Genomic DNA, 24,171 nt, shown 5'->3' with positions numbered 1-24,171 from the left:
CAAATGTAAAGATGGAGCTGGAGAAATGGCTCGGGAGTTAAAACCCACTTGCTGTTGCTGCTCTTGCAGAGGCCTGGGTGCCAGAACACAGGACCCACGGCTCACAACTGTCTGTGACTCTACTTTTGGAGGATCTGTAATCCCAGCACTTGGGAGGCAGAGGCAGGCGGATTTCTGAGTTCGAGGCCAGCCTGATCTACGGAGTGAGTTCCAGGACAGCCAGGGTTATACAGAGAAACCCTGTCTCCAAAAAAAAAAAAAAAAACCAGAAAAACCCAAAAAAATAAAAATAAAATGCCAGAGGGGGGAATCTGGTGCCCTCTTCTGGCCACTGAGGGCACCGCATGCACATGGTGTGCAGATGTACATGCAGGCAAACACATGCATTAAAAAAAAATAGGATAAAAAATATCTAAGGAACAGAAAAAAATACTAAAGTGAACAGATCTTTCCAGGTGTGTGAAGACCATCGAGGTGACCAGGCCATCCGTCCTTCCCTGTCTTCCCTGAAAGGTGAAATAAACCTTGTTCCCCTAGTTGCTGTTGGTCATGTTTATCACAGAAATAGAAACCTGACTAGAACACCTGTAATCCCAGCACTCTGGAGGCAGACGCTGACAATCAGAGATTAGACGACAGCGAGACACCTGAGTCAAAACACAAACAGAAGTGGCCAGAGGGCAGAGTGTTTGTTTAGCCAGTATGAAGCCCTGGGGCTGACTCTCCAGCAGTGGCACATGCCTGTAACCCCAGCACTCTAGAAGTGGAGACAGAGAGATCAGGAGTTTAAGGCCCTGCCTGGCTACACCATGAGTTCTAGGCCAGACTGGAATATATGAGACCAGTCTCAAGGAAAAAGTACAAAACTAAAGACATTCTGGGATAAAATTTGATGAGTTCATTACCATTAGACGTTTACTGTAAGAAATCCAAAGGAGAGTCCTGAAGATCAAAGGGTCGCTGTTAGACAGCGACCAAAGAGTAAATAAACAGCTCCAGTCAAGGCTGAACAACGGAGAGAGCTTAGTGTCACTGTAACTTTGGTTTCTAATTCTTCTAAGAGGTTTCTAAATCCATCAAATGGGGTTTGTTCCTGGAACACAAGAATGCTGCAAGTAATTAACTCTGCAACAGACTTCTTGAGGCAGTAGGGAAAAATCTCACACTCACCCCAGCTTACAAAGGAAAAAGTACTCAACACTCTGAAACATTAAAACCAAATGATTTAAATCATTATTAAAACAGAAACAAGGGAAACCTTGTTCCAAAAAACAAAAACAAGCAAGGGGCCGGAGGGAGGGCTGGGTTAAGAGCTCTTTCAGAGTGCTGGCGGTGAGCTGGGATCCCAGCAGTCTGGGTAGAATTTCCATCCCTGCTAACTCCAGCTCGAGGGATCCCACGGTCTCTTAGAACTCTGCGGAGGCCACTCACGCTCACATCTACACACGGGCACACAAAATGAACAACCCCCCCAAAAAACAACGACCAAAGTGGTTAAGAGCACTGGCTACTCTTCAAGAGGGATTCCAGCACTCACGGAACAGCTCACAGCCATTTGGCACTCGAGTTCCAGGGGATATGGAGCCCTCCTCTGGCCTCCGAGGATGCTGCACTCACAGAGGGCACAGACACACGCAGGCAAAAACACCCACACACACAAAACAAAATAAATTCAAAATAAAACAATAACTGTCCAAGCCAGCAGAAAACTACCTTAAATAATGTTTCAGACTGAGCAATTAGGCATTAAAAAAAAAAAAAGGAACAATGTTAGCAGTGAAGGCTGCCGCACTTGGAGTCTTAGTGTGAATTCCAGCTTTTGCTCACTAGCTGGGTCATTTTGCCTCAGTTTCCCTGCCTGTGAGATGGGAGAATTTGTCCATGCTTCCATGGGAATCTGAGAAGTCAGAGTGAGAATCACAGCGCAGGATAGAGTGGGAGGGAAGCTTCATCCACATTGGAGCCACCTGAGCACCAGCGCGCGGGGAGAGGGGGACGAGCCTAAAGCAGAGCCTCGCAACTGCCCACGCCACCCAAGGAGTTCACGCGATGAGGCCCAGCTGCAAAAACGCATGCGCACGGGAAACCCAAGCGCTGGGTGAGGGGTTGTCCGGGGAACCGGAGGCGTGGCTCCGCGTTTCCTCGGCTTCCAGAGGCGGGGCGCCCGAGGATTGGCTGGATGAAGCGTGCAGCGATGGGCGGGGCGGGGCGGGAGGCGATTGGCCGGCTGCGCCGATGGGCGGGACGGGCGCGCGGAGATTGGCGGGATGCGGCGCGGCGCGGTGAGTGTGCTTGCTGAGCGGGGTCAGCGTGGGTTCTGGGTCAGGCTGGGGGCTCCCTGGACAGCGGGCCGGGGTCTTGAGGGTGCTTCGGACTGCTGCGTGGGCCCGAGCTGGGCGCGTCTGCTTTGGGGCAGGACGCCCGTCGCGTCCCGCTAGGAGCGCCGTGTGGGCCGCTGCCACCACCGTGCGTGTTGGGCTTACATTGAATTTACATGCGCCCATTTGGCAAATTCGTAGGGTCCGCTCCCTAAAGCCAGAGCTGCGCATTAAAGAAAGCCGAGCCAGCTAGGGAAATTTGAACTTTGTAGTAGCTGTACCAAAAAAGTAAAATGAAAAAGAAAGCTGTGTTCAAAACTTCCTTTACTGCATCCAGCCTGTTGTCATCTCAACTACGCACGAAGAATATGTTGAAATACTTTATACTACATACAGAAATCCGCTGGGCATCCCCCAAGCACGTCTTAGTGGGACGGCGGTGCAATACATCCTTGACGAAAACAAACCTCTGCCTTCCCGGAGTTTAGGATGCAGTTGGAGGAGGCAGAGAAACTGCTTGAGAGGATAAATGGTGCAGACAATTGAAGTAGCAAATGTAGTTAATTAGATATGGGGAGGTGAGTTTTAAGGAAAGACTTGAAGAGCCAGTAAGCCTTGGGGAAAGAGGAGCCAGCAGGAGGAGAGACACTCTTTGGAGCCACTGCTGTGGAAGGGACGCTTGGATGGAGAGACAGCTAGGAGGGGAGCTGTTCTTACAGGCCCAGAGCCCATCTTACAGGTTGTGGTAAGAACTTGGGGTTTTACTTACTGAAAAGCAACCTTTAGAGAGTTTTGAGCAAAACAGGGACAGCTTTTTTTTTTTTTTTTAATTTTTTGGTTTTTTCGAAACAGGGTTTCTCTGTGTAGCCCTGGCTGTCCTGGAACTCACTCTGTAGACCAGGCTGGCCTCGAACTCAGAAATCCGCCTGCCTCTGCCTCCCAAGTGCTGGGATTACAGGCGTGCGCCACCGCCCGGCCTATGCTTTATTCTTATCACTAATTACATTATGGCAGGCTTCTTTAGTGATGCCAGGCAGCACTCCCAGAGGTACACAGTAACCAGGGAGCTGGGTAGAGGAAGATCAATAACTCCATTTGAGGGTATGCTGAATTCGAGACCCTGATAATTGGGTAGAAATGGGGAGCGGAGATGACGAACAAGGTTTGGAGCGAGCTCCAGGTTTTATCTGGTTGGGTTGTAGGGTGACATCTCCGGACATGTGTGTGTGCACTTTGGGTGCAGTGTGGGCAGCGTGGCTGGGACACCAGGGTAGCTGCTGCTTTGGGTACCGTGGGGATTGCAGGAATGCCTGTGTGTCTCTGCAGTGACAGCTCCTAGGCCTGGACACACCTGCTTGGACCAAACAAGCCAGGAGTACCGCCATGTTTTCGGAGCAGGCAGCACAGAGGGCCCACACTCTGCTGGCCCCGCCGTCCGCCAGCAATGCCACCTTCGCCCGGGTGCCTGTGGCAGCTTACACCAACTCCTCACAGCCCTTCCGACTGGGAGAGCGCAGCTTTAACCGACAGTACGCCCATATTTATGCCACCCGCCTCATCCAGATGAGACCCTTCCTGGTGAGCCGGGCGCAGCAGCGCTGGGGTAAGCTTGGGGTACGCTGCTCCCAGCAGCCCAGCACCTAGAACTAGGACCTTATCTAACCTGGAATACTTTCCGTTTACCCTGGACACAGCCTCTTAGCTCTCTTCAAAGCGAGGATTAAATTAACCTCTATGTGGTTAAAGTTGGTTTTGGCCCAGAGGCTGGTCAGAGGCAAGGGCTGAGTTCTGGCAGTGATGGCTTCCGTTTCATCCATGGAGGAAATGGTTTGCCTGTCTGCACTGTCTTCGGTGTGAATTGGTCCCTGGGGTGCTCACTGGAGCTAGAGACCTCCTAGTGACATGCTGGGCACGGTGTTCATTGAGAAGTGGGCCACACCTAAGCCATAGCAGAGCCACCGGCGGGGTTCGGACTCTGTCGTTATGTTGGCGTCTGATGCTTCTGTGGGTGAGTCCCCTTCCTTGGTGTGCTACTCTGGGTGGAGCTGAGGAATGTTCCTGGCTCTTCCCGGGCATGAGTGTGGTTCTGGCCCGGGCTCCACCTCACCCTGCCTCCTCAGCAGTTTGTCCTACGATTGGTCTGTGTTGATGAATCCCTGGAACTCTCTAGAACTTGCTTTCCTCCTCCTGCCCAGTGTGGCTTTCCACAACTTTCCTGCTGGGCGTGTGGAGCATTCACACGTGCTCTGGTTTTCCTCCAGGGGACGTTGAATAAACAAGGCTGCTGACTCCACGGGGAATAGAGTGGGCTGGGGTGGAGGGGGCACAAAGTGGGAATTGTGAGGTATATTTTCAGGGTGAAGGATCGGGCAGAGTGTGGGCTGGCTCATGAGAAGAGGCAGATGGGTCCCTGTGAGTTCAAGGCCAGCCTGGTCTATGGAGTGAGTTCCAGGACAGCCAGAGGCATTGTAATGTTGTAGGACCCTATCTTGAAAAAACAAAAGACTACAGACTCTTAATCTTAAGGACATGGTAGTTGTCATCACAGAGCATGTGACAGACATGTAGGTAAGGAAATGCTGTAAACAGGGGACTTAGGACAACACACATTTATTCTCCTCTGGTTCTGGAGGTGTAAAGTCTGAAATCAGATCAACAGGGCTGATTCCTTGTAGAGCAGTGGTTCTTGGCCTTCCTAGTGCTGTGGCCCTTTAATACAGTTCCCCAGAACTCTATTAAATGTTGTGGTGACCCCAACCCTAAAATTATTTTCATTACTGCTTCACAACTGTAGTGTTTGTTCTGGGATGAGTTGTAATATAAATATCTGATATTCAGGAGTCTGATATTCGACCCCTGTGAAAGGGTCATTCTGACCCCCAAAGGGTCACAGGTTGAGAGCCATTCTGGCTTCTAGGGGCTCCAGGAGATCCCGAGCCTGTCCCCTGTTCACATGGCCTTGCCTCTGGCCTTCCCCGCCTCTTTGGATGCTTGGTGTCAGGCCTCACTCCTCCTATCCTCTCTGGTGGACCCTCCCGCCTTCAGCATCACATGCAGGTCCAAGGGTCCTCCACTTAATAAGTTCTCCCTCCCGGCAAAGCCCAGGGAGCAGCACTCCCGTGGTCCCCAGAGGAAGCTGGGCATGTCGTCAGGGTCGGGTTTCATAGCGTGACTCTGTGCCCTCGCGTGTTCAGGCAGCCAAGTTGAAGTGAAGAAGCTGTGTGAGCTGCAGCCGGGGGAGCAGTGCTGTGTGGTGGGCACCCTGTTCAAAGCCATGTCCCTCCAGCCCTCCATCCTGAGGGAGATCAGCGAGGAGGTGAGCTCTACAACCCTGGATGTGCCAGCATTGTCCGGGGGATTGATCTGGGGGGTGGGAGGGGATGAGAAAGCCAATCCAGCAGGCGGGGATCGTAGTGCCACTTCATAACACAAACGCCGTGGCGACCTGGGCTCTGAGACTTCCTTCCTTCTGTCTCCCAGCACAACCTGATCCCTCAGCCTCCTCGGAGCAAATACATCCACCCGGATGATGAGCTGGTCTTAGAAGATGAACTGCAGCGAATCAAACTGAAAGGCACCATCGATGTGTCCAAGTTGGTCACAGGTGGGAGCCTGCAGGGTGTGGTGGGGATCCTGAGGTGAGGGTGACTGTGGGAGGCGTAGCAGCAGCCAGTGTAGAGAAGCCAATAGGAAGGAACATCTTGGGGGTGGCCTGTGCGTTAAAGGCTGGTACACCAGAGTCTTTGGAAGTTGGTATGGGTTCACACGGTCGGAGGCTGCTTGTCCGTGGATAATCATGGAAGGTCAGTCTTCCTGTTCCCACCCATAGGCAGTGAGCTTGAAAAGTAGGTGTCAGTCCTCAGAGAGGACTCCCTGGAGTGGCTGAGTGGGGTGGCGAGGCAGTCGGGGAGCCTCAGACCTCCGTGGGGCTCTGACATCACCTTTCTCCAGGAACGGTCTTGGCCGTGTTTGGCTCTGTGAAAGACGACGGTCGGTTTCAGGTTGAGGACCACTGCCTCGCTGACCTGGCTCCACAGAAGCCTGTACCCCCACTTGACACAGACAGGTGAGGAGCCCCACCCGGGCACCCCAGGGCCTGTGCTGGGAGGGCTTGCCTCCTCCCTCTAGCAGCCCGCAAGACCTCACCTTTCCTCTGCAGATTTGTGCTACTGGTGTCCGGACTGGGCCTGGGAGGCGGCGGCGGGGACAGCCTCCTGGGCACCCAGCTGCTGGTAGACGTGGTGACAGGACAGCTTGGGGACGAGGGAGAGCAGTGCAGCGCGGCCCACGTCTCTCGCGTCATCCTCGCAGGCAACCTCCTCAGTCACAACACCCAGAGCAGGGATTCCATCAACAAGGTATGGAGCCCTTGGAAACGTGACTGGCCAGGCCTGACGCTCTGGGGCTGGCCTCGTGAGGCCCCACTCCCTGAAGGTGTGGGGACCAGGGTGGAGTTCAGGGCCAGTTGACCACTCCCTACCTGCCCTGTCTACCCACTGCTGGCCTTTGCCTTCCTCAGCATCAAGGGCCCTGGTGGACTCTGGATGTCCCCCTAGTCAGCCTCACTGAGGACCTGACCATATCCTGGGCCTCTTCTCCCAGGCCAAATACCTCACCAAGAAAACCCAGGCAGCCAGTGTGGAGGCGGTCAAAATGCTGGACGAGATCCTTCTGCAGCTGAGCGTAAGCGGGCGCATTGGAAGTCCCGCTGGGAGCTGCGGTTGGATGGGGGAGGGAGGGAGGGACGGTGGCGGAAGCAGGAGGCAGGCTTCCTGAGGCATGAGCTTGTACCCTCTAGGCCTCGGTACCAGTGGATGTGATGCCAGGCGAATTTGATCCAACCAACTACACACTCCCGCAGCAGCCCCTGCACCCCTGCATGTTCCCACTGGCCACTGCCTACTCCACGCTCCAGCTTGTCACCAACCCATACCAGGCTACCATTGATGGAGTAAGGTAGAGATGGCACGAGATCTGGGGACAAAGTAAGTCTGGGAGGGAGAGGGGCTGAGAAGGCTCTCCTGGCATCTGTCTACCTTGCAAGGTTGGCTTGGGTACCCCCACAAGTCCATCGGGTGGGATCTGAGATAGTCTTTGTGGGTGGGATGGTAGTGATACCTCCCTCCTGGGGGCCCCCAGGCCACAATCACCAGAGCCTTTGCCTTGAAGGTTCCTGGGGACATCTGGACAGAACGTGAGTGATATCTTCCGGTATAGCAGCATGGAAGACCACTTAGAGATCCTGGAGTGGACCCTGCGGGTCCGTCACATCAGCCCCACGGCTCCAGACACCCTAGGTATCTGCTTGGCTACACCTGTGGGACCAAGGGGCCGGGATGGGTTCCCAGCACAGCCTCATATTCAGAAAAGCTGCTTTGGCAGCGACACTGCAGTGTTAATTCTGTCCGTGGCCCAAGCCTATACCGTGCAGACTAGAGCATCCAACCCCTCTACCACAGAGCACTTTGGTCACAGTGGGGTGCTGTTGGCATTCAGTGAGAAGGGAGGGACCCCTTATTGAGGCAGCTCAACAGCAGGCCTTTCTCCAGGGTGCTACCCCTTCTACAAAACGGACCCGTTCATCTTTCCGGAGTGCCCTCATGTCTACTTCTGTGGCAACACCCCCAGCTTTGGTTCCAAAATCATCCGAGGTAAGTTTTATCTTCTGGGGGCTCCGGGCCTGAGTTGTGAGGAACGTCTTTTCCTTTCCTGGGAACAAAGGCCGCTACAGGATTAGACAGTCTGTGCAGAGGCTGCTGTGTGTGACATGGCGTGCCTGACTGGAGAAGGCCTCAGACGGCTCTGAGCACATGGTCCAACTGTGGCTGTTCTTTCTGGGGACTTCCCTGTAAGGCAGGTCCTACCCAGAAGCTAAGGTGGACCCCGTATGGTTGTTTTGCAGGTCCTGAGGACCAGGTGGTGCTGTTGGTGGCTGTTCCCGACTTTAGCTCCACACAGACGGCCTGCCTGGTGAACCTGCGCAGCCTGGCCTGCCAGCCTATCAGCTTTGCGGGCTTTGGGGCAGAACAAGAGGACCTGGAGGACCTGGGACTGGGGCCCTAGTGCGAGGCCGCGGGGCCAGGACATCACCCTAGCAATGCGAGCCCTGTAAATAAAACATGAATTTTTTACAGGTCTGAACCTGGAGCACCTTGGCATGTGTGGGATGGGACAGATCGGGGGAGCACCCAGCAGGCTAGCCTCTTGTCCAGCCAGTCAGAACAGGGGAAGGTGGTATCATGAGCTTGTTTTATTGGTGTGACATTGGCTTCTTTGCCTCTCCCCCAGAGGCTGGCAGGTAGAACTGGGGTTTCTGCAGAAACTCTGGTTTTGGAGTCCCACTGGCTTTGATGTCCCACACTGGGAGGAGCAGCCCCCCGCCCCAGGGGCATCTGATGGGTGTGTGCCTGCCTGCACAGGCGCGGGAAATGCTGCTTTATTTTGAATTGGGCCAGGGCATTCTCAGAAGTCTCCGAAGTTCACTGTGTAGGTCTCCACTGTTGTGAATGGAAATGTAAGGCCTGTGTCCATCCCTTCTTCTTCCTCTTCCTCCTCCTCCTCTATCTCCTCCACCTCCAGGTCAGTCCCATACTCTGTCTCAAACTCTGTCACTACTTCTGTATAGGTCTCAGTCTCTGACTCCTCCCAGCCTGCAGTGGTAGTGGGGAGAACTTCCCAGGGCCTCGAGGTAATGGCTGGTGTAGGGGAAGGGGGAGACGTAAGGGCAGGAGCAGGGCTTGTGGCAGGGCCTGTGGTAGAATTGAGGCGACGCAGCCGCATCTGTTCCCTCATCCGGAGGCGGTACTGTAGACGCCGCTGCTGCATGCGCCGCTGCTGGGGGGTCATGGGTCGTGAGGGGTCCACGCGGAGAATGGGACGGTTCCCGTTCATAGCCAAGATCTCTCGGATGCGCTTCCAGTTGGAGCGAGCCAGGATGAAGTTGCACTGGGTAGCCCCAATGTCGTAGTCCACGTTGCAGATCTTGGCACTCGAGGTGTAGCCCTCTGCGTGAGCTGTCACGCGGTACTCACCCGGGTTCAGAATACGCCAGTAGTCGCCTCCACTTGCTGCACAGGGAAGGGGGGCCTGATTGCCCCAGGGTCTCCCAGCCCTGCCCTCTCAGATTCCCCCAGGCCCAGTCCTCAGATCTCTCTCCACGCCCTGCCCTGCCCTGCCCTCCAGAGTCCTGGGCAGGCCCAGCATCTTAGGCAGGGTCCAGAAGGCCAGAGGCTTGCTGCACAAACAAGGCTTGCCTTGCTATTTGGGTGGACTCGCTACTGCTCTGACAGAACAGGGTGACCCCCACCTGATAGGCAAGGAAGGCTGTACCAGAGATCATGGCATAGCTCTAATCTCAATACTCAAGGCTACAAATTTAAGGATAGCCTGGGCTATACAGCAAGTTCTGAGCCAGCCAGAGATAGATGGCGAGACCCTTCAAAACAAAAAAAAAACCAGTGCATGCGAAGTACCTGTCTTCACACCGTGGTTGATGCCACTCACTGAGATGGTGGCATTGGCGATGGGGATGCCCTGCTCATCTGTCACCACACCCTTAATGCCACGGTGCACCTTCAAAAGGGAGATGTGGGAGCACACAGAGATTCAGTGTCGCCGCCCCGCCCGAGCTCCACCCTCACCCCACCTTCTGTGCAGCCCAGGCTGCCCCACCTGCTCCATGAAGGTCAGCAGAGCCTCTTTGTTGTTCTCCCACTCGCGGGGCAGCTCGCTCTCGTGGGGGAACTTGTCACAGCCCAGGTATATGGAGAGCTCCAGGCAGTTAGTGTGCAGGTAGCTGAAGTCATTGAAGGCTGGACGGACGGACGAGACTCTGGTCATCCTCCCCTGCCCCTCCCACGGGCCTTCCCCAAGCTCCTCCCAGGCTGACTTACTCCCAGACCGGGGATTCCACTTGGCCCCGTTGACAATGCCCATGCCGCCGGTGTAGTCCTGGGCCTGGCACCCTCCCCGGTATGGCTCCGTCATGGTGAGATGGGCAGAGGCAAACGAGATGGCCAGCCAGCGGAAAATAGCGTGATCTGGAGTCTCCTGGGCCTCGGATGCCTCGTCGTCATCCTCTCCACGGGCAGCTGCCAGGGCGGCGGCCAGCAGCTGCTCCTGGCTAGGTGTCCGGGCCATGTCGTAGGGGTAAGACACAAGCCGCTCACCGCCGTTCAGATTTGCGCCCAGCACAAAGGGGTTCTTCTCCATCCAGGAAATGATGGCCCGGACTTCTGTGGATACCTAGGGGCGGGAGGTGTAAGAAACCATGTCCCCTTCCATCCGTGAGCACATCCTATCCGTGGCCCTCTCAGTCGTCCTCCTGCCCTCCAGGGTCTCTGTGCCAGCACCTCAGCTTCCTGTCAGCAGCCCCCTCCCCAACAGACCCCCCCTCCCAAGCCTGCCACCACTCAGCAAGCCAGGATGCGCCTCTCACCGTGGCATCTGGGGACAGGTAACGTTCAGGGATTGGCAAGTTATTGTTTGGGACCCTGTAGGGGACCCACTTCTTCTCCTCAGCTGCCCAGAGCACAGAGTTGAGGTCTGGGAAGTCTTCAAAGATGTCAAAGCCCTCCTCAGTCCACAGCCCCAGCGCCCAGTTCCCAAACTCGGAGCCCTGCAAGGAAAACCATAGGTCACTCTGGGATGGGAAGTTGAGGCGCCCCTGCCTCCGATCTCTCCCCACCCAGCACCAGCCCCACGGTGGACGCACCATCTGTGCTGCCACCTCGTAGCCATCGGGGTTGAGGGAGGGCACCAGGTGGATACGCGTGTCCTGCACCAGGTTGCGCACTCTGGGGTTCCCATCACGGTATTCCCGGCACAGGTACTGCATGAGCAGCAGCAGGAGCTCTCTGCCCAGCACCTCGTTCCCATGGATACCAGCTGTGTAGCGGAACTCAGGTTCCCCTGCAGGGACAGGAGTCACAGCAAGCACTGAGCCTGGCAAGGCCCAGAGGCACCCAAAAGGTCCCCGGGGCAGGGGATGCCCTGGGGTCTCCAGGTCAGGCAAGAGACAGTGAGTGAGTACGGCCTATCCACTGTACAGGCCCAGCAGGAGCACAGCAGTGCAGGACCCTGGGGCTCTGGGCGTTGGCAAAAAACAACATCCTCTGGCTCTTACCCAGTTCATGTTCCCCAGGGTTGTCCGAGATTTCCATGGCGTAGATCTTGAGCCCCCGTGAACTCTTGCCCAGGCTGTATGTGCGGGTAATCGTAGGGCACTCCTCATTCACAACCTTCATCAGCTGGCAGGGAGGAGATAGGACGTCACTGACCGGGATGCGCCTGCTCCCCTGATGGGCTCTATGGGAAGAGGCAGGAAGCGCCAGCCCCTCTCGGATGCCCCCGAGTACTAGGTTCCTCCCTAAAGCAAGGGGTGACCAAGATTCCTCAGGGGGAGACTATGCCTTTGGAATGAATAGGAAGGACAGGGGTAAGTAAGTATAAGCTCTCTTGTAGCCTAGCAGGGCCCATCCCAGCCTGTGACCCAGGTTTCTAACCTGGCGCATATCCTTGTAGCTGTGGTGCCGGAAGTCCAGGCTGTCAGTGGTCACCACCTCATTCTGCGCATAGTAGCTGTAGACAGCTGCAGAAGAGCAGGCATACAGGGCCTGGATCAGTTGTCCTTTGTTGCACAGCCAAATCACATGTAGCTACCCCCAAAATCACAGGCAGCCCCCCTCATTCACTCACGGGTCACGGGGCAGCCTAGCACCTCCAGGCGCATGCACAGGCTACCGTTCCAGGTGAGTGGATAGATGCGGATGAAACGGGCCACGACTGGCTCCGGGAGCTCGCTCAGCACGGGTGTGTCCTTATCCACATTGCCGTGGAAGGTCTAGAGAGAAGCAGGCCTCTGTGTCCCAGCCCGCCTCTCCCAGGGGTCCTCCCTGGTCCAAACACGAGAACCGCGAGCAGGTCCCTGGCACCCACCATTTCCTCATAGCCATTGGTGTACATCACCCAAGTCTGGCTGTCATTGCTGAAGCCCACGAAGAAGGTGGTCACAAAGTCGTCACTGTGGAGCAGACACAAGCAAGACAAAGCTGCTCTCACCCACGGATCTAATGCCCCCGAGACCTACCTCTCTGCTCACAGGGCTGTGGAGCATGGCCTGGGTCCCCGGAGCCAGATTCTGTGACTGTCTGGCCATGGGCAGTTGCTGTTGCAAAGCCTGTCTGCCCACCTGAACTTGTGGGCTGAAGAGCTATGACTGAGGGGCGGATACTTGGTTGGGCCCTGATGGATTTTTCTGGCCTTCCCGGTTCAGGCCAAGCGCTGAATGCCCCACACGGGACTCAGGGCTGTGGCGGAGCCCCGCCCACTGCCCGGGAGCCCATCGACTTACTGGATGCTGGAGTCCCGGCCCTGAGTGATGACGCCTGTGAACCGAGTGGTCCTTCGGGTGTCCACCTCGATCCACTGGGTCTGTGACTCGTCCTCGGCACACCACGCCCCGTCATAGTAGTCATCTTCGTTGGCGCCAGCCTGTTAGAGGGGAGGCTGAGCACGGGCAGACGAGCCCTGGCCCGCTGCCAGATGGACAGACCACTCACCCACCTGCATGTTGAGCCGACCCCGCTGGGCTCCGAGGCCGTGGCGCAGCATAGAGGAGGCACGGATCTGGTTGTCCTCAATGCGGTGTGACTCCATCCCAATAGGCGGGCACTCTGCAGATGCACACCACGGGCTAGGGGGCTCAGACTCGGCCTCCCTCCATTAATCCAGAGCCAATAAGCCTACAGCCCGTACCACTTCCATGTGGGTGCGAGGCAACTCGGCCCGGAGCCAATCAGCCCCAAGCCTGCTTCCCCTGCCATCTAAAGAAAGAGTTGCTGGTGCTCACGACTTAGGAAGGATCCCAGGTCCCCGGGGGCTTCACCCAGATGAGACCATTTATTCGCAGGCTTCTAAATGAAACCTATAAAGGCAGCTAGAGATCTTCCCGCCCTGAGGTTCTGCCCCCATCCTACTATGACCCAGCTGCTGGATACCAAGAAGCTCTGTCCCCCCCACCCCCCCCACCCCCACAAGCAGGTCAGCCTCGGGCCAGAGCACGTGTGTGCTGCAAGAGTCTATGGTAAGATGGGCTGCTAAAGGGGCAAAGTTGCACCAGGAAGTCTGGGCCCAAGTGTGGCCCTGAGTGGGTCCTCACCCTCCGCGGAGCCCTACTCACTGATTTTCTCCACTGGAGCCCACTCCTCCTCCAGCTCCTCGCCCTTCCGGGGCCCTGCTAACGACAACGGGCGGAGCTAAAGCCAAGGGCATCAGAAAACCAAATGCTGCCCCACGGTGCCCCACGCACCTTTGTGGTCCTTGTTTCTCTCCACAGCCCACTTGTCGTCTGTGTCCTCCTTGGGGCTACTGCCCTCCTTTTTGGGCTTCTCTGGGGACATGGAAGATAAAAAAGAAGTCAGTCAGGTTCACCCTGGGCCTGGAGTAGGGGAGGCCAGGCTGAACTGGGAACACATGGGGAGCGCTGTCCGGCTGAGCCGGAGCACATGGAGCAGGCTGAGCTAGGGCTCATGGTGGGGTTCAGGCTGAGCTGGGGCTCATGGTGGGGTTCAGGCTGAGCTGGGGCTATGGTGGGGTTCAGGCTGAGCTGGGGCTATGGTGGGGTTCAGGCTGAGCTGGGGCTATGGTGGGGTTCAGGCTGAGCTGGGGTTATGTGGTAGGGTCGGGCTGAGCTGAGGATACATGAGGGTCAGGCTGACCCGAGAGCATGTGGAGAGGGGTCAGGCTAAGCCTGGAGCAAGCACATAAAGATCCGGCTGAGCAGGGAACAGAGGGATCCCAGTTGAGCTAGGGGCACATCTGGTAGACACATCTGGCCTCGGGAGGCGGCCTGCTGTGCTATCTGCCTGTCTGACTCACTCATCTCCTCCTTCTCTTCATCCACCTCTGGTCCGACATCAGGCTTCTGCGGTGGAGGGTGGGGGAAGTAATAGTCCACTGTAGGGGAGAGAGCCTGGGTTAGCATGGGTAATCCCATGCCGGCCTGCGCTCCTGACCTCACGGGGCCATAGGGAAAGCATTGACCAAAGGGGAGAGGCGAGGAGGCAGGGCGAGACTGAGGGCATGGGCCTAGTACAGGCTCTGCCTGAAGAATCAAAGATGGGCAGAGAGTGGCACCAGGACGGCACGTGCCAGGGTGGCAGCTATACCATTTGTGGCCAAGAGGGGTCAGGCTTGAGCTCTGGGCTGAGGCCGAGGGTCTGGGGCATTAATAGTAATGGCCAGGCCGGGTGGTAAGGACGTGTACAGGGTTAGAGCCCAGAAAGGAAGAGATCTGAAGAATCCACAGGACTTGGGAAAGGAGCGTGCGAGGTCAACAGCCAAGACCCTCGGATTTAAGGTCATTTTCTTGTGGTTTGGCTGTGTCAGGCTAGCCCCGGCTTGCTGTAGCAGGGAACTGTCTCTGCCAGGGCCATATTGCCTGGCTATTGGGATTGTTTTTAGCCTTTAGCCATCTGGGTTTTGTGGTTATTATAGGTTTAGATGCTGATTTCTGAGTTTATCACTGTTGGATGGGAGCCTTTTGGATGGTTTCCCGTGGTTTCTGTTTCTACTCTGAGTGGCCCCAGGGTTCTGGTTAGATTAGCTAGTCTTCAGGTCCAGTAGGGTGTCTCCCCTGGGGTTTTGTGGCCTGCATGACCTTTGGGGACCTAGTACAAGCGTAGCCTGGAGTCCGTGGTGCTGCTGGGCCTCTGGGAAAGCAAGCCCAGTTGTGAGTCAACCCCCCTGGAGAAGGCAGATGCAGTGAACTAGCAGGAAGCCTGTGAGAGCCCAGAGTGTGGAGGGCTGGGCCCACACAGGATAACAGGGCTGAGAGACCCAGAGACACCCCTTGTGTCAAAGTCAGGAGTCAGGAATGTAGGCCGGGAAGGCCTGGTGTCCTGATTACACTCTCCACCCCAGATGTCCATCTGCCTGCATCTAAGGACTCAGAGATGCTATATACTCACAGTCATCGTAGTTGGGGATCAAGTAGCTATCCCCATAGTCAGGGGGCAGCAGGGGCTTCAGGGGTGGATCTGTGGAGGTAGGGTGGAAGTGAGCCAGAGCCTCTGACCCCTGACCCCAGCCCCCCTCTACTGCCTCCCACCCTACCGACTTCCTTCCTTTCCTCTGGCTCTTCGGTCTTCTCCTCAGGACGCTCTGGCCAGAGCCTCTTCCTACTGGGTGTTGGTCTGGCCTGCTTCTGGCGACGGATGTACTCAACTAAGGGGGGGAGGCAGATTCTGAGCAGCCATGCTGGATGGGCCTCAGGTTGAACCCGCAGTGCCCAGGCCGGAGTCTAGTCCATGCCGAGGTAGAGGTCCTACTCACAGTCCTCATAGTCTTCCCGCTCTATCTGGTCATTGTAGTCCAGGGTGGGCATCTCGGTCTCCTCCTCTGGCTCTGAGGGGAAGATAGTGGCCTAGTGACAACCCTACCGAGGTCCAGTCCAGAAAGCCTCTCAATGTAGTAGGGCAGAATGGCCAGTCACCCTGAAATCAAAAGAATGACAGCTACTCACCCGGCCGGTGCTGCCTGGCCTCCACATGGGTCTCCTCTCCTTGACCCTGCCAGAGAGTTGGGAAGCTTCTTCCTACAACACAGAAGTCCAAAGAACAGATGAACAGAGGTGCCTGCCTAGACCACCTTGAGAGCCTGAGGGCACAAAGCATCAGAGCCTTTGTGGGTGTTGTAGATGCCCTCCAAAGACCACAGCTTACCCCAAGGAAGGGAGGCTCACTTCCACCCTAGCTCCACAGTCCCACCTCTGAAGCCCCTGTCGCCCCGCCCCCAGCTGTGGGGATAGCTACTTGATCCCCAAGTACGATGACAGTGAGTATCTAGAACCCCAAGTCCATGGCATGTAGTATAGTCCTAGTGTGTCCTGAGGCTAGAGAGCTATGCTGCTGTTTGTGGGAGCACTTACCATAAAGCTGAGGCCACCAGAGCAAAGCAAGAGAGACCAGGGGACAGAGCTGTCACCTATAAGGTCCCAGGCTTCCTCTCTGCCCAAGCGCAGCAATAACAGGACTCAGTGAGAAAGCCACCAACTTAATGACAAGGCCTCAAAGTTCCCTTGTCTTAGAGACCCAGGAATCTCTCCTCATTTCTCTGTCCTCAGAGAGGTCAGAGGTCCAGAGATCCTGCTACAAACCTCCATCCTGTGGTGGCTCCTTGGCGCTGGGGTTGGAGGGTGAGGGGAACGACCGCTCCAGTGTTTCTAAGGGAGCCACAGTGGAGAACCTCTTTCCTGCTGAAGGCCTCTTGGTGGCCTTGGGTGGCTTCTCTTTAGGCTTCTTGGTGGCCTTGGGTAGCTTCTCCTTGGGCTTCTTGGTGGCTTTGGGTGGCTTCTCTTTGGGTTTCTTGGTGGCTTTGGGTGGCTTCTCCTTTGGTTTCTTGGTGGGCCTGGTGGAACCCTCCAGGTGTTTTGTGGCCTTGGGACCTTTGTCCTTCTTTCCTTTCTTCTCTTTGTCTTTATTCTTTTCTGGGGGGACTGTCAAGGAGGAAGATGCAGGAGCAGACAATCAGAGCCCAATCTGTGTGCCAGTGTGGTCCCCCTGGATGCCCATGAGGGCACCTGTCAGTCCCTGGTGTGATATAGATCAGGAAACTGAGGTTAGCCACTTGCTCAAGTGATAGAAGGAGACCCTTGTCCAGGCCTCCTGTCAGCATCCAGAGCAGCAGCAGCAGCAACTCTTAGCACAAGTTCAGGGCACAAGATATAGAGAGATGTCTCCGTCTGCTCACACCTCCACGGGGTCCCCATAAGCCCTCCTCACAGGTCTGCCTAGTCCTGGAGCACAGTTCTGTGCCAGGCATGGAAGGCACAGCGGAGAGCCTGAAAGAGCACGCTACCCACGCAAACGGCCAGGCAAATCAGAGAGCTTGGCTTGGCCTTCCAAGAGCCTCCTTTCAGGGAGAAAAAGAGCTTCAAAGAGACGCGCAAATCAGGCTGGGGTGTGGTTCTGTACTAGAGCAGTCAATCCCTGATACTAAGGCCCTGGGTTTGGTTCCCAAGGGAGGAAGGCAGGCAGGCAAGCACTCAGTAGGTCTTGAAGTCCTAAAAGGTTCCTGTTGAAACCAATAGGAAGCCCATATCAAGGACAGAGGGACAGGCAGGAGGGTAGTTCTTGCTGCTGACTCAACTCAGAGGAGTCTTATGTTGGGGGGTACCCTCCTAGCACCCTAGGAACTGCAAATGCTGTAATGGCACATGGGATTCACACGGGCAGTTGGCTGAAACACAGGGAACATTGCAAAACACGCAGCAGAAGCAGGGTCACTTGGCAAAGTCCAGAAAGTCTTGGTTTCTGGGAGCAAAGCATGCAGGGAGGTGAGGGGCAGGGGAGAGAGCAGGACAGATCGCCAGCAGTGGGGGTCAGGCCGGAGGGGGGAGCGGCTGACCTCAGGAATGATGAATGGTGCCTTACAGTCTCCTGGGAGAGAGATCACAAGATCCTGTGCCACTCTCCAGAGGGCCATGAAAACAGCTAAGATTTACTGACAACTGATTACATAAGAGGCCGGGGTTACATGCCTCCAGGATGCCATCACCTCGCTTAGTTCCGACCATCTCAGAGCGCCCACTGTCACCTGGAAGTCTTCCTCACTCGCCCTCCCCTGCCCGTGTGTTCCGGTGGGAGAAGGGGAGGCCGGCAGATGCCTTGGCTTGAAGCTTGCTACTAACAGACTAGGGTCAGTTCGAACGACAGGGGCGTGAATCACAATTCCTCTCCCACCCAAACCTGCATTCTCTAGAGACTTGGGGATGACCATCGTGGGCGACTGTGTCCTCGGAACCTCAAAAGCCCAGCGCTGCCCTAGGCTGTACAAACTCCTCCAGGTCTCCAAACTCCAGGACAGAACTGCCGCCTGGCACTGAGTTGCCTTGTGTCGCCCTGGACAGACATTCCTCACTGGGCAGCATGGGAAATGGCTAGACCCTCCAGAGCCCCAGTATGCTCACGTGAGGCCATGGCCATCCATGTCACCAGGTTCTCACCTTCTGCATCTGCCCGCGCCTTGCCCCCTGCCTTGGGTTTGCGGGCACGCTGGGTGGGTTCGGGAAGCGGCTGGGCTTCCACGTCGTCTTCCCGGGGCGGGGACTGGGTCTCCAGCTCGGAAAGGAAGCCTTCGAGGAACTCCTCGATCTCGTCGTCCGTCAGCACCGTCTGTGGGCTCCCCTCGGGGCACAGCGCCAGCAGTGCCAGGAGGCTGCAGAGCAGGGATGTGGTGCGCACTGCAGCCATGGCTCTGGGCACGCGCGGGAGCCGGGTGGGCTTGAGCGGGGACTTGGGTGGCAGGGGCGGCGCCCCGCGTGGGGGCGAGAAAGGGCGCGAGGAACCCTGGGGAGCAACGTGGACGTCGAGGGTATCCAGAAAGGGGTAGGAGAAGGAGATTCAAGGAGGACAAGGGGCTCCGGGAGAGGTTCTGGCGGGCCCAGCTCCGGCGGCAACTGGGCGCTCCTACCCCGCGTGGCTAGCTCTCACGCGGACCGCCCTCCAGAGCGCTTGCGACGGCCTGGCCCGGGGCGGGGGCTTCGGGTTTCCGGAGGGAGAGGAGGAGGAGCCGGCCTTGGACCGGGGGCTGCGGGGGAGGGAGGCGGAGCAGCTCGGAGCCCCGACTAATAGCAGCGTCAGCGCCCAGTGTAGAGGGTCTGGGTGCAGGGCGCCTAGCGGGAAGGAAGGCCTGGGAGAAAAGAATGCAGAGTGCCGGAAAGGAAGTGTGCGGAGTCGAAGGAGACCTATGCTCTCTACCTGCTGTGGCCCCTGTCTGAGCCCCGGAGCTTGCTAGGAGACAGAGGGAGTAGGGCCCTGAGGGTACTGGCGATCACCTCCTTCCCAATCTCTGGAGGTTAGTTCTTCAAACTGTCACCTACTACTGTATGCTGGCTCAGGTGTCACCTTCGTCCAGTTATCACCAACATCCCAGATCTTGGGAGTCAGTTTTTCAGAGGGAGGCTGTGAAAAGCTGTTCTCAGTATCCCAGCTGCTGCCCTACAGACAGGAGCCCCACTTCAGAGCTCGGGCCTCAACTATTACTCCCAGTATGGAGTAATAGCTATTTCTCTCCTTCCTCTAACCAGAACAACAAATTGTTTACAATAGCTTCAGCTACCACACAGGCCCAGAGGGTAAGTAGAGCAACAGAACGTCCCAGGATGCATCAGTCGAAGTGCCAAGGTGTCTGCCACTGGCTTCTAGAAGATAAATGTTAGCTGGTTCTAATGGCCATCACAGCTAAGCCCAGGAATGCCAGAGCATTTACCACTGAAGGATGTGGGCTCGTAGCCACAGGTCCAGGGCAGTGGCAGGCAGCTTTCAACCAAGGCGGAGAGGCACTCTGATAGAGCAGAAAGCCCCCACCCCCACCCCATGATTGACATAGGAGAGTTTACATCTCATCTGGAAGAGAAAAAAGAAAAAGCAGGTCAAGAAACACCAACAGAAGCCGGGCGGTGGTGGCGCATGCCTTTAATCCCAGCACTTGGGAGGCAGAGGCAGGTGGATTTCTGAGTTTGAGGCCAGCCTGGTCTACAGAGTGAGCTCCAGGATAGCCAGGGCTACACAGAGAAAACCTGTCTCAAAAAGACCAAAAAAGAAAAAAGAAAGAAAGAAAGAAACACCAACAAGACCTCACCCCTTAGTTCCCCCCCCCTCCCCAGCCAGTATGAGCAGGTAGAAAAACAGGGAGATTTTTCAGGGGCTGGGCTCTCTTCCTCACTGCTCTCAGTGAGTGGGTGAGCCCCCTCCCGGCAGTCTCCTTTCTGACTTGAGGAGCATGGATGCTATGCCAAGAACTGATGGGGGGGGGGTCTACCCCGTCCTGGCCCTCCTAGCTATCTGACTCAGCAGGAGACCTCCCTGTCCACAGCTTACAGTAGGCACATTAAACAGACCGTGTTGTGCTGTGCCTAGGACACATGGTCAGCGCTGGCATCCCACAGGCTGTTGGTCCTCCTCCGATTCGCCCCGGTCCCCCATCCCAGGACAGTCCTCAAGGCTAGGTCTTCCCTTAGAGACTTCAGCCTGGTTTGTAGAGCAAGAGTGACGCAAGTCTCACCCACTGTCATCCTCTGAATCATTGTGTTCAAAATCAGTTCTGGGAATTGGCTTCCGTGTTCCCAGTCTGGTCCAGTGTGTCATGCTGGGTACACCACAGGGTGCATTGGGGGACATAGATGTCACCTCCCTAGGCATGGGTCATACTTGGACTGAATTGGGGCTGGATATTCGCTGCCAGGGAAAATAGAAGCCATTTCAAAAATGGAAGGAAAAAAAAAAAAAACAAATCTCTAAGATCTGTTTCCTGAGCCTCAGTGAGTCACTGACAGGAATGTGTTCGGAGGAGCCTGTGAGGAGCTGGGCCCAGGAGGTCTGAGGAGTTGAGGCCTCCACACTGAAAGTCCAGAAATGTGGGTAGGGAACATAATGCTAGACTGGTGGTCTTCCCTGAGGGAGCCCATCCTCAGGAAGCCCTTTTGACTGGAGCCTGCAGCTCTGGGGCAAGAAGGTAACCAGAAGCCAGAGCCTGTGAGGAGAGCCCTCCACTCTGCTGAAGAGCATAACATGTAAGTCACATGTCCGGAGGGCACTGCCAAGGCCAGTTGAGGAAACGGGAGGCTGGTGGCTTCCGTGAGGGTCCCAGAGTGTTCCCTGTCTGTGTGCAAGTGTTCTCCCAAGGGCCTGCTAGACAGGTCCGTAACTCCTCTCCCTCCCAACTCCAGCTTTCCATGTGAGTGCATTCGGGTCTTCCCAGGGGCTCACACAACAGCACGGGGCTGGTCTGAGAGGAGGAAGATGTCCTTCCGTTTTTTTCAATGCTGTAGAAATGGAAGAGAACAGAGGGAGAGCAGAGGCTGTTTGCAGGGCACGAGGGAGCAGCCTCTGGTCCTTCAGTTTAATCTGTGTAGTTTGCACCTCTGAGGGCTTGGAACAAGCATCTTCCATGAGTGCTGCCACAGAGGGAAGCCCCAGGAGAGGGATGAGGAGAGAGAGACTAAGAGTGGGTCAAAGGCACCGATGTCCGGTGGCGTCACATAAGCACAGGTGTCAGATGGAAGCCGACACAAAGGTCCCCTCCCCTTGCAGTATCAGATCCCCCCACGGAAGGAAAGGTACCCCACTCCCTTCTTATGAGAGGCCAATTGGGATCAGGCTCCTGGGGTGGAGCGAAGAAACACTGAAAACAGGATAAGAAATCAGCGTTTTTAATTAAGTTGAATCTGATAGGCCAGATCTGGTGGAACACGCCTGTCGTCCCGACATTCAGAAGGTTAAGGCAGGAAGACAGCCATTTTGAAGCCAGCCTGGATTCTGTAGTGAGACGCTGCTTCAAAAATAATTAAGAGCTGGAGAGATGGTTCAATGGTTAAGAACCCCTTCTACTTTTGCAGAAGACCCAAGTTCTGTTCCCATCATCCACATGGTCGCTCACAACTACTCCAGTTCTGGGGAGAATCTGATGCCCTCTTCTGACCTCTCTGGGTACTGCATGCACATGGCGCACTGATGCACACATTCCTACAAAAACAACTAAAATAAATCAAAGAGGGCTGGAGAGATGGCTCAACGGTTAAGAGCACTGACTGCTCTTCCGGAGGTCCTGAGTTCAAATCCCAGCAACCACACGGTGGCTCACAACCATCCATAATGAGATCTGACGCCCTCTTCTGGGGTGTCTGAAGACAGCTACAGTGTAGCTTACATATAGCTACAGTGTACTTACATATAATCAATAAATACATTTTTAAATAAATCAAAGAAATGAACTGGGCAGTGATGTCACATGCCTTTGATCCTAGTGCTTGGGATTCAGAGGCAGATGGATCTTTGGGTTTGAAGCCAGTCTGGTGGTTTACAGAGCTCCTGGCAGCAAGGGCTGTTCCTTTGGACCAGACAAGAAGGCTCTGGCCAGCATATGTCATTGTTGCAGCATCATTCAAGTCCCCAGGGACATACCTGGCCGACTGTGATCAGAGGCACTGCTGCTTGCTGGTGACTCAGATCTCAGTCCTGCCTTATCCAGTGGTGACCACAAGCTTCCTCTCTCATTCTCCCTGTGGTGGCTGGAATAAGAATGGCTCCCACAGACTCATGTGTTTGATTGCTTGGTTGCCAGGGAGTGGCTCTATTAGGAGGTGTGGCTTCTTGGAGGAGGTGTGGCCTTGTTAGAGGAACTGTGTCACTGAGGCGGACTTAGAGGTTTCAAATGTTCAAGCCAGGCTCTTTGTCTCTCTCCTCTTGCTGCCTGGTGATCAGGATGTAGAACTCTCGGCTCCTTCTCCAGCACCATGTCTGCCATGTGCCACGATGCTTCCCCCACCATGACGATAATGGACTAAATCTCTGAACCGTAAGCCATTTAAATGTTTTCCTGATAAGAATTGCCCTGGTCACGGTGTCTCTTCTCAGCAATAAAACCCTAACTAAAACACTCCATGTCTGAGAAACACTGTGGCTTTCCAAGAAGTTCCTAAGTTGGTCATGGCATCTCTTTGAAGGTGTCCCTCTCTCACCACAGCAGGAGACGTATGCTGTGGCACTCCTTGAGGGAACTGATGAAATATTGTCTCTGTGGTTCCATACATGCCTGTGTGCAGGTGGGCCTGACAAAATAATACTAGCCCAGTGATCACCCAGCCCCTCTCTGCCAGCCCAGTTGCCTTGGGATTTCAAAGCAGTTTGTACACACCTACGTGTGGGTACGCCTGTGGATGGTTCTTTGATTCATTCAAGACTAGCTAGAGTGGGCCAGCAAGATGAGTGGCTCGGTGAGTTAAAATGCTTGCCACTGAGCCTGGTGACCAGTTTTATTCCTAGGACCCACATGGAAGGACCAGCTCCTGCAAGTCGGCTTCTAATTTCCATACATGTGCAGTGGCAGCACCACCTCTTACAATAAATAAACATCGGGAAATAAAAACGTGATAGAATGTATGAAGCTTTCAACAGGGCATTGGCTTGGGAATGGCTGGAACTCCAGCTACCAAAGATGTGTAACTTTCCTTTGGAAAGTTGGGGCTAGAAAACACTGAGTCTAGGAACTCAACAGTTGGGACCCCAGACAAAAGGACCCACACAAGGGTCCCTAAGCTGCTTTGGAGGAGGGGAAAGGAATACCAGTTGTCCAGACTCTGCCTTTGAAAGTTCAAGGCCTGACCAGGTGGGGCTCTGTGGCAAAGCCTGCTGGGTAGATCTGTTTCTCCCTTTCTGGATGAAGAAGCTAAGGTTTCTAAGGAAAGGTTACTTGCTCCAATAACAGCATCAGTATCAGTAACAGAGAGAGCCCCTAAGCTTTCTGAGGCTAAATAGCACCCACCCTGCAGAGATCCTGCTGCCTCCCATCAGCAGCCAACAGGTCCCTGGCAGTACGAGTGTGGACGGCAGGCCAGCTGTGAAGGCGTCCCTGCAGCTCCGGAGCACTGCTCTAATGCTCTAATGAGGTTGGGTCCTGAGCCTGATCAGAGACCAAGACTTACCTGCCAGAGGCCCCCATCTGCCAGAGCTCCAGTGAGGAGCTGTACATGGGGGAGGAGACTGCAAGAACCCGGGAGCGAGGCAGCAGACCTGAGGCTTACGGGGGCTCTTTGTGGCAACAGCCCCAACACGGGAAGTCTGAGGAAGTATAAAGTCGTGTGTGCTGAGTCCCTGTGAGCCCCTCATCTTCAACTGCTCCCAACTGTACTGGTCAATGCCACTGTGTACATTTGGGAAGAAACATTTTTAAATCGAAGGCCCAAGAAAGCTGGCTTTTGCCACCAGGCCTCTGAGACCTCATTCACATTGTCCCTTCTGGACACTGGGTCTTCTGAGGAACCAAAGGGAAAAGGGCAGACTTTTCCTTCCCCTGG

At 55.5% G+C, this 24,171-nt stretch overlaps 2 protein-coding genes across 3 annotated transcripts; one reads left to right on the top strand and one right to left on the bottom strand.

Moving 5' to 3' along the window:
* Window positions 1-2,223: 2,223 nt before the first annotated feature.
* Window positions 2,224-8,459, top strand: Pold2 (DNA polymerase delta 2, accessory subunit). The gene is made up of 11 exons (XM_052198539.1): window positions 2,224-2,282; window positions 3,645-3,921; window positions 5,513-5,634; window positions 5,799-5,922; window positions 6,270-6,384; window positions 6,478-6,676; window positions 6,921-7,001; window positions 7,117-7,274; window positions 7,488-7,615; window positions 7,868-7,969; window positions 8,221-8,459. Exons 2-11 carry the CDS (start codon window positions 3,702-3,704, stop codon window positions 8,379-8,381), a joined length of 1,410 nt encoding a protein of 469 aa, XP_052054499.1. The 5' UTR covers window positions 2,224-2,282; window positions 3,645-3,701; the 3' UTR covers window positions 8,382-8,459.
* Window positions 8,460-8,553: 94 nt separating this feature from the next.
* On the bottom strand, window positions 8,554-18,859 carry Aebp1 (AE binding protein 1). 2 transcript variants are annotated; one of them, XM_052198537.1, is made up of 21 exons: window positions 18,322-18,859; window positions 16,474-16,812; window positions 15,841-15,912; window positions 15,651-15,722; window positions 15,432-15,542; window positions 15,287-15,355; window positions 14,196-14,273; window positions 13,627-13,707; window positions 13,498-13,554; window positions 12,882-12,991; window positions 12,670-12,809; window positions 12,255-12,339; window positions 12,015-12,159; window positions 11,822-11,907; window positions 11,443-11,566; window positions 11,032-11,228; window positions 10,756-10,935; window positions 10,211-10,562; window positions 9,990-10,129; window positions 9,791-9,890; window positions 8,554-9,385 (listed from the first exon to the last, which is right to left on the bottom strand). In XM_052198537.1, the coding sequence occupies exons 1-21, from the start codon at window positions 18,566-18,568 to the stop codon at window positions 8,781-8,783; spliced, it is 3,390 nt and encodes a 1,129-aa protein (XP_052054497.1). In that variant the 5' UTR covers window positions 18,569-18,859; the 3' UTR covers window positions 8,554-8,780. The 2 variants fall into 2 exon arrangements, with proteins under 2 accessions (XP_052054497.1, XP_052054498.1); XM_052198538.1 differs by having other exon boundaries at window positions 13,498-13,551.
* Between the last annotated feature and the right edge of the window lie 5,312 nt (window positions 18,860-24,171).

The sequence above is a fragment of the Apodemus sylvaticus genome, chromosome 11 (assembly GCF_947179515.1).
Source record: "Apodemus sylvaticus chromosome 11, mApoSyl1.1, whole genome shotgun sequence".
In the NCBI taxonomy this organism is placed as follows: domain Eukaryota; kingdom Metazoa; phylum Chordata; class Mammalia; order Rodentia; family Muridae; genus Apodemus; species Apodemus sylvaticus.
Note: the sequence above shows the minus strand (reverse complement) of the source record. Positions and strands in the feature narration are given on the sequence as shown.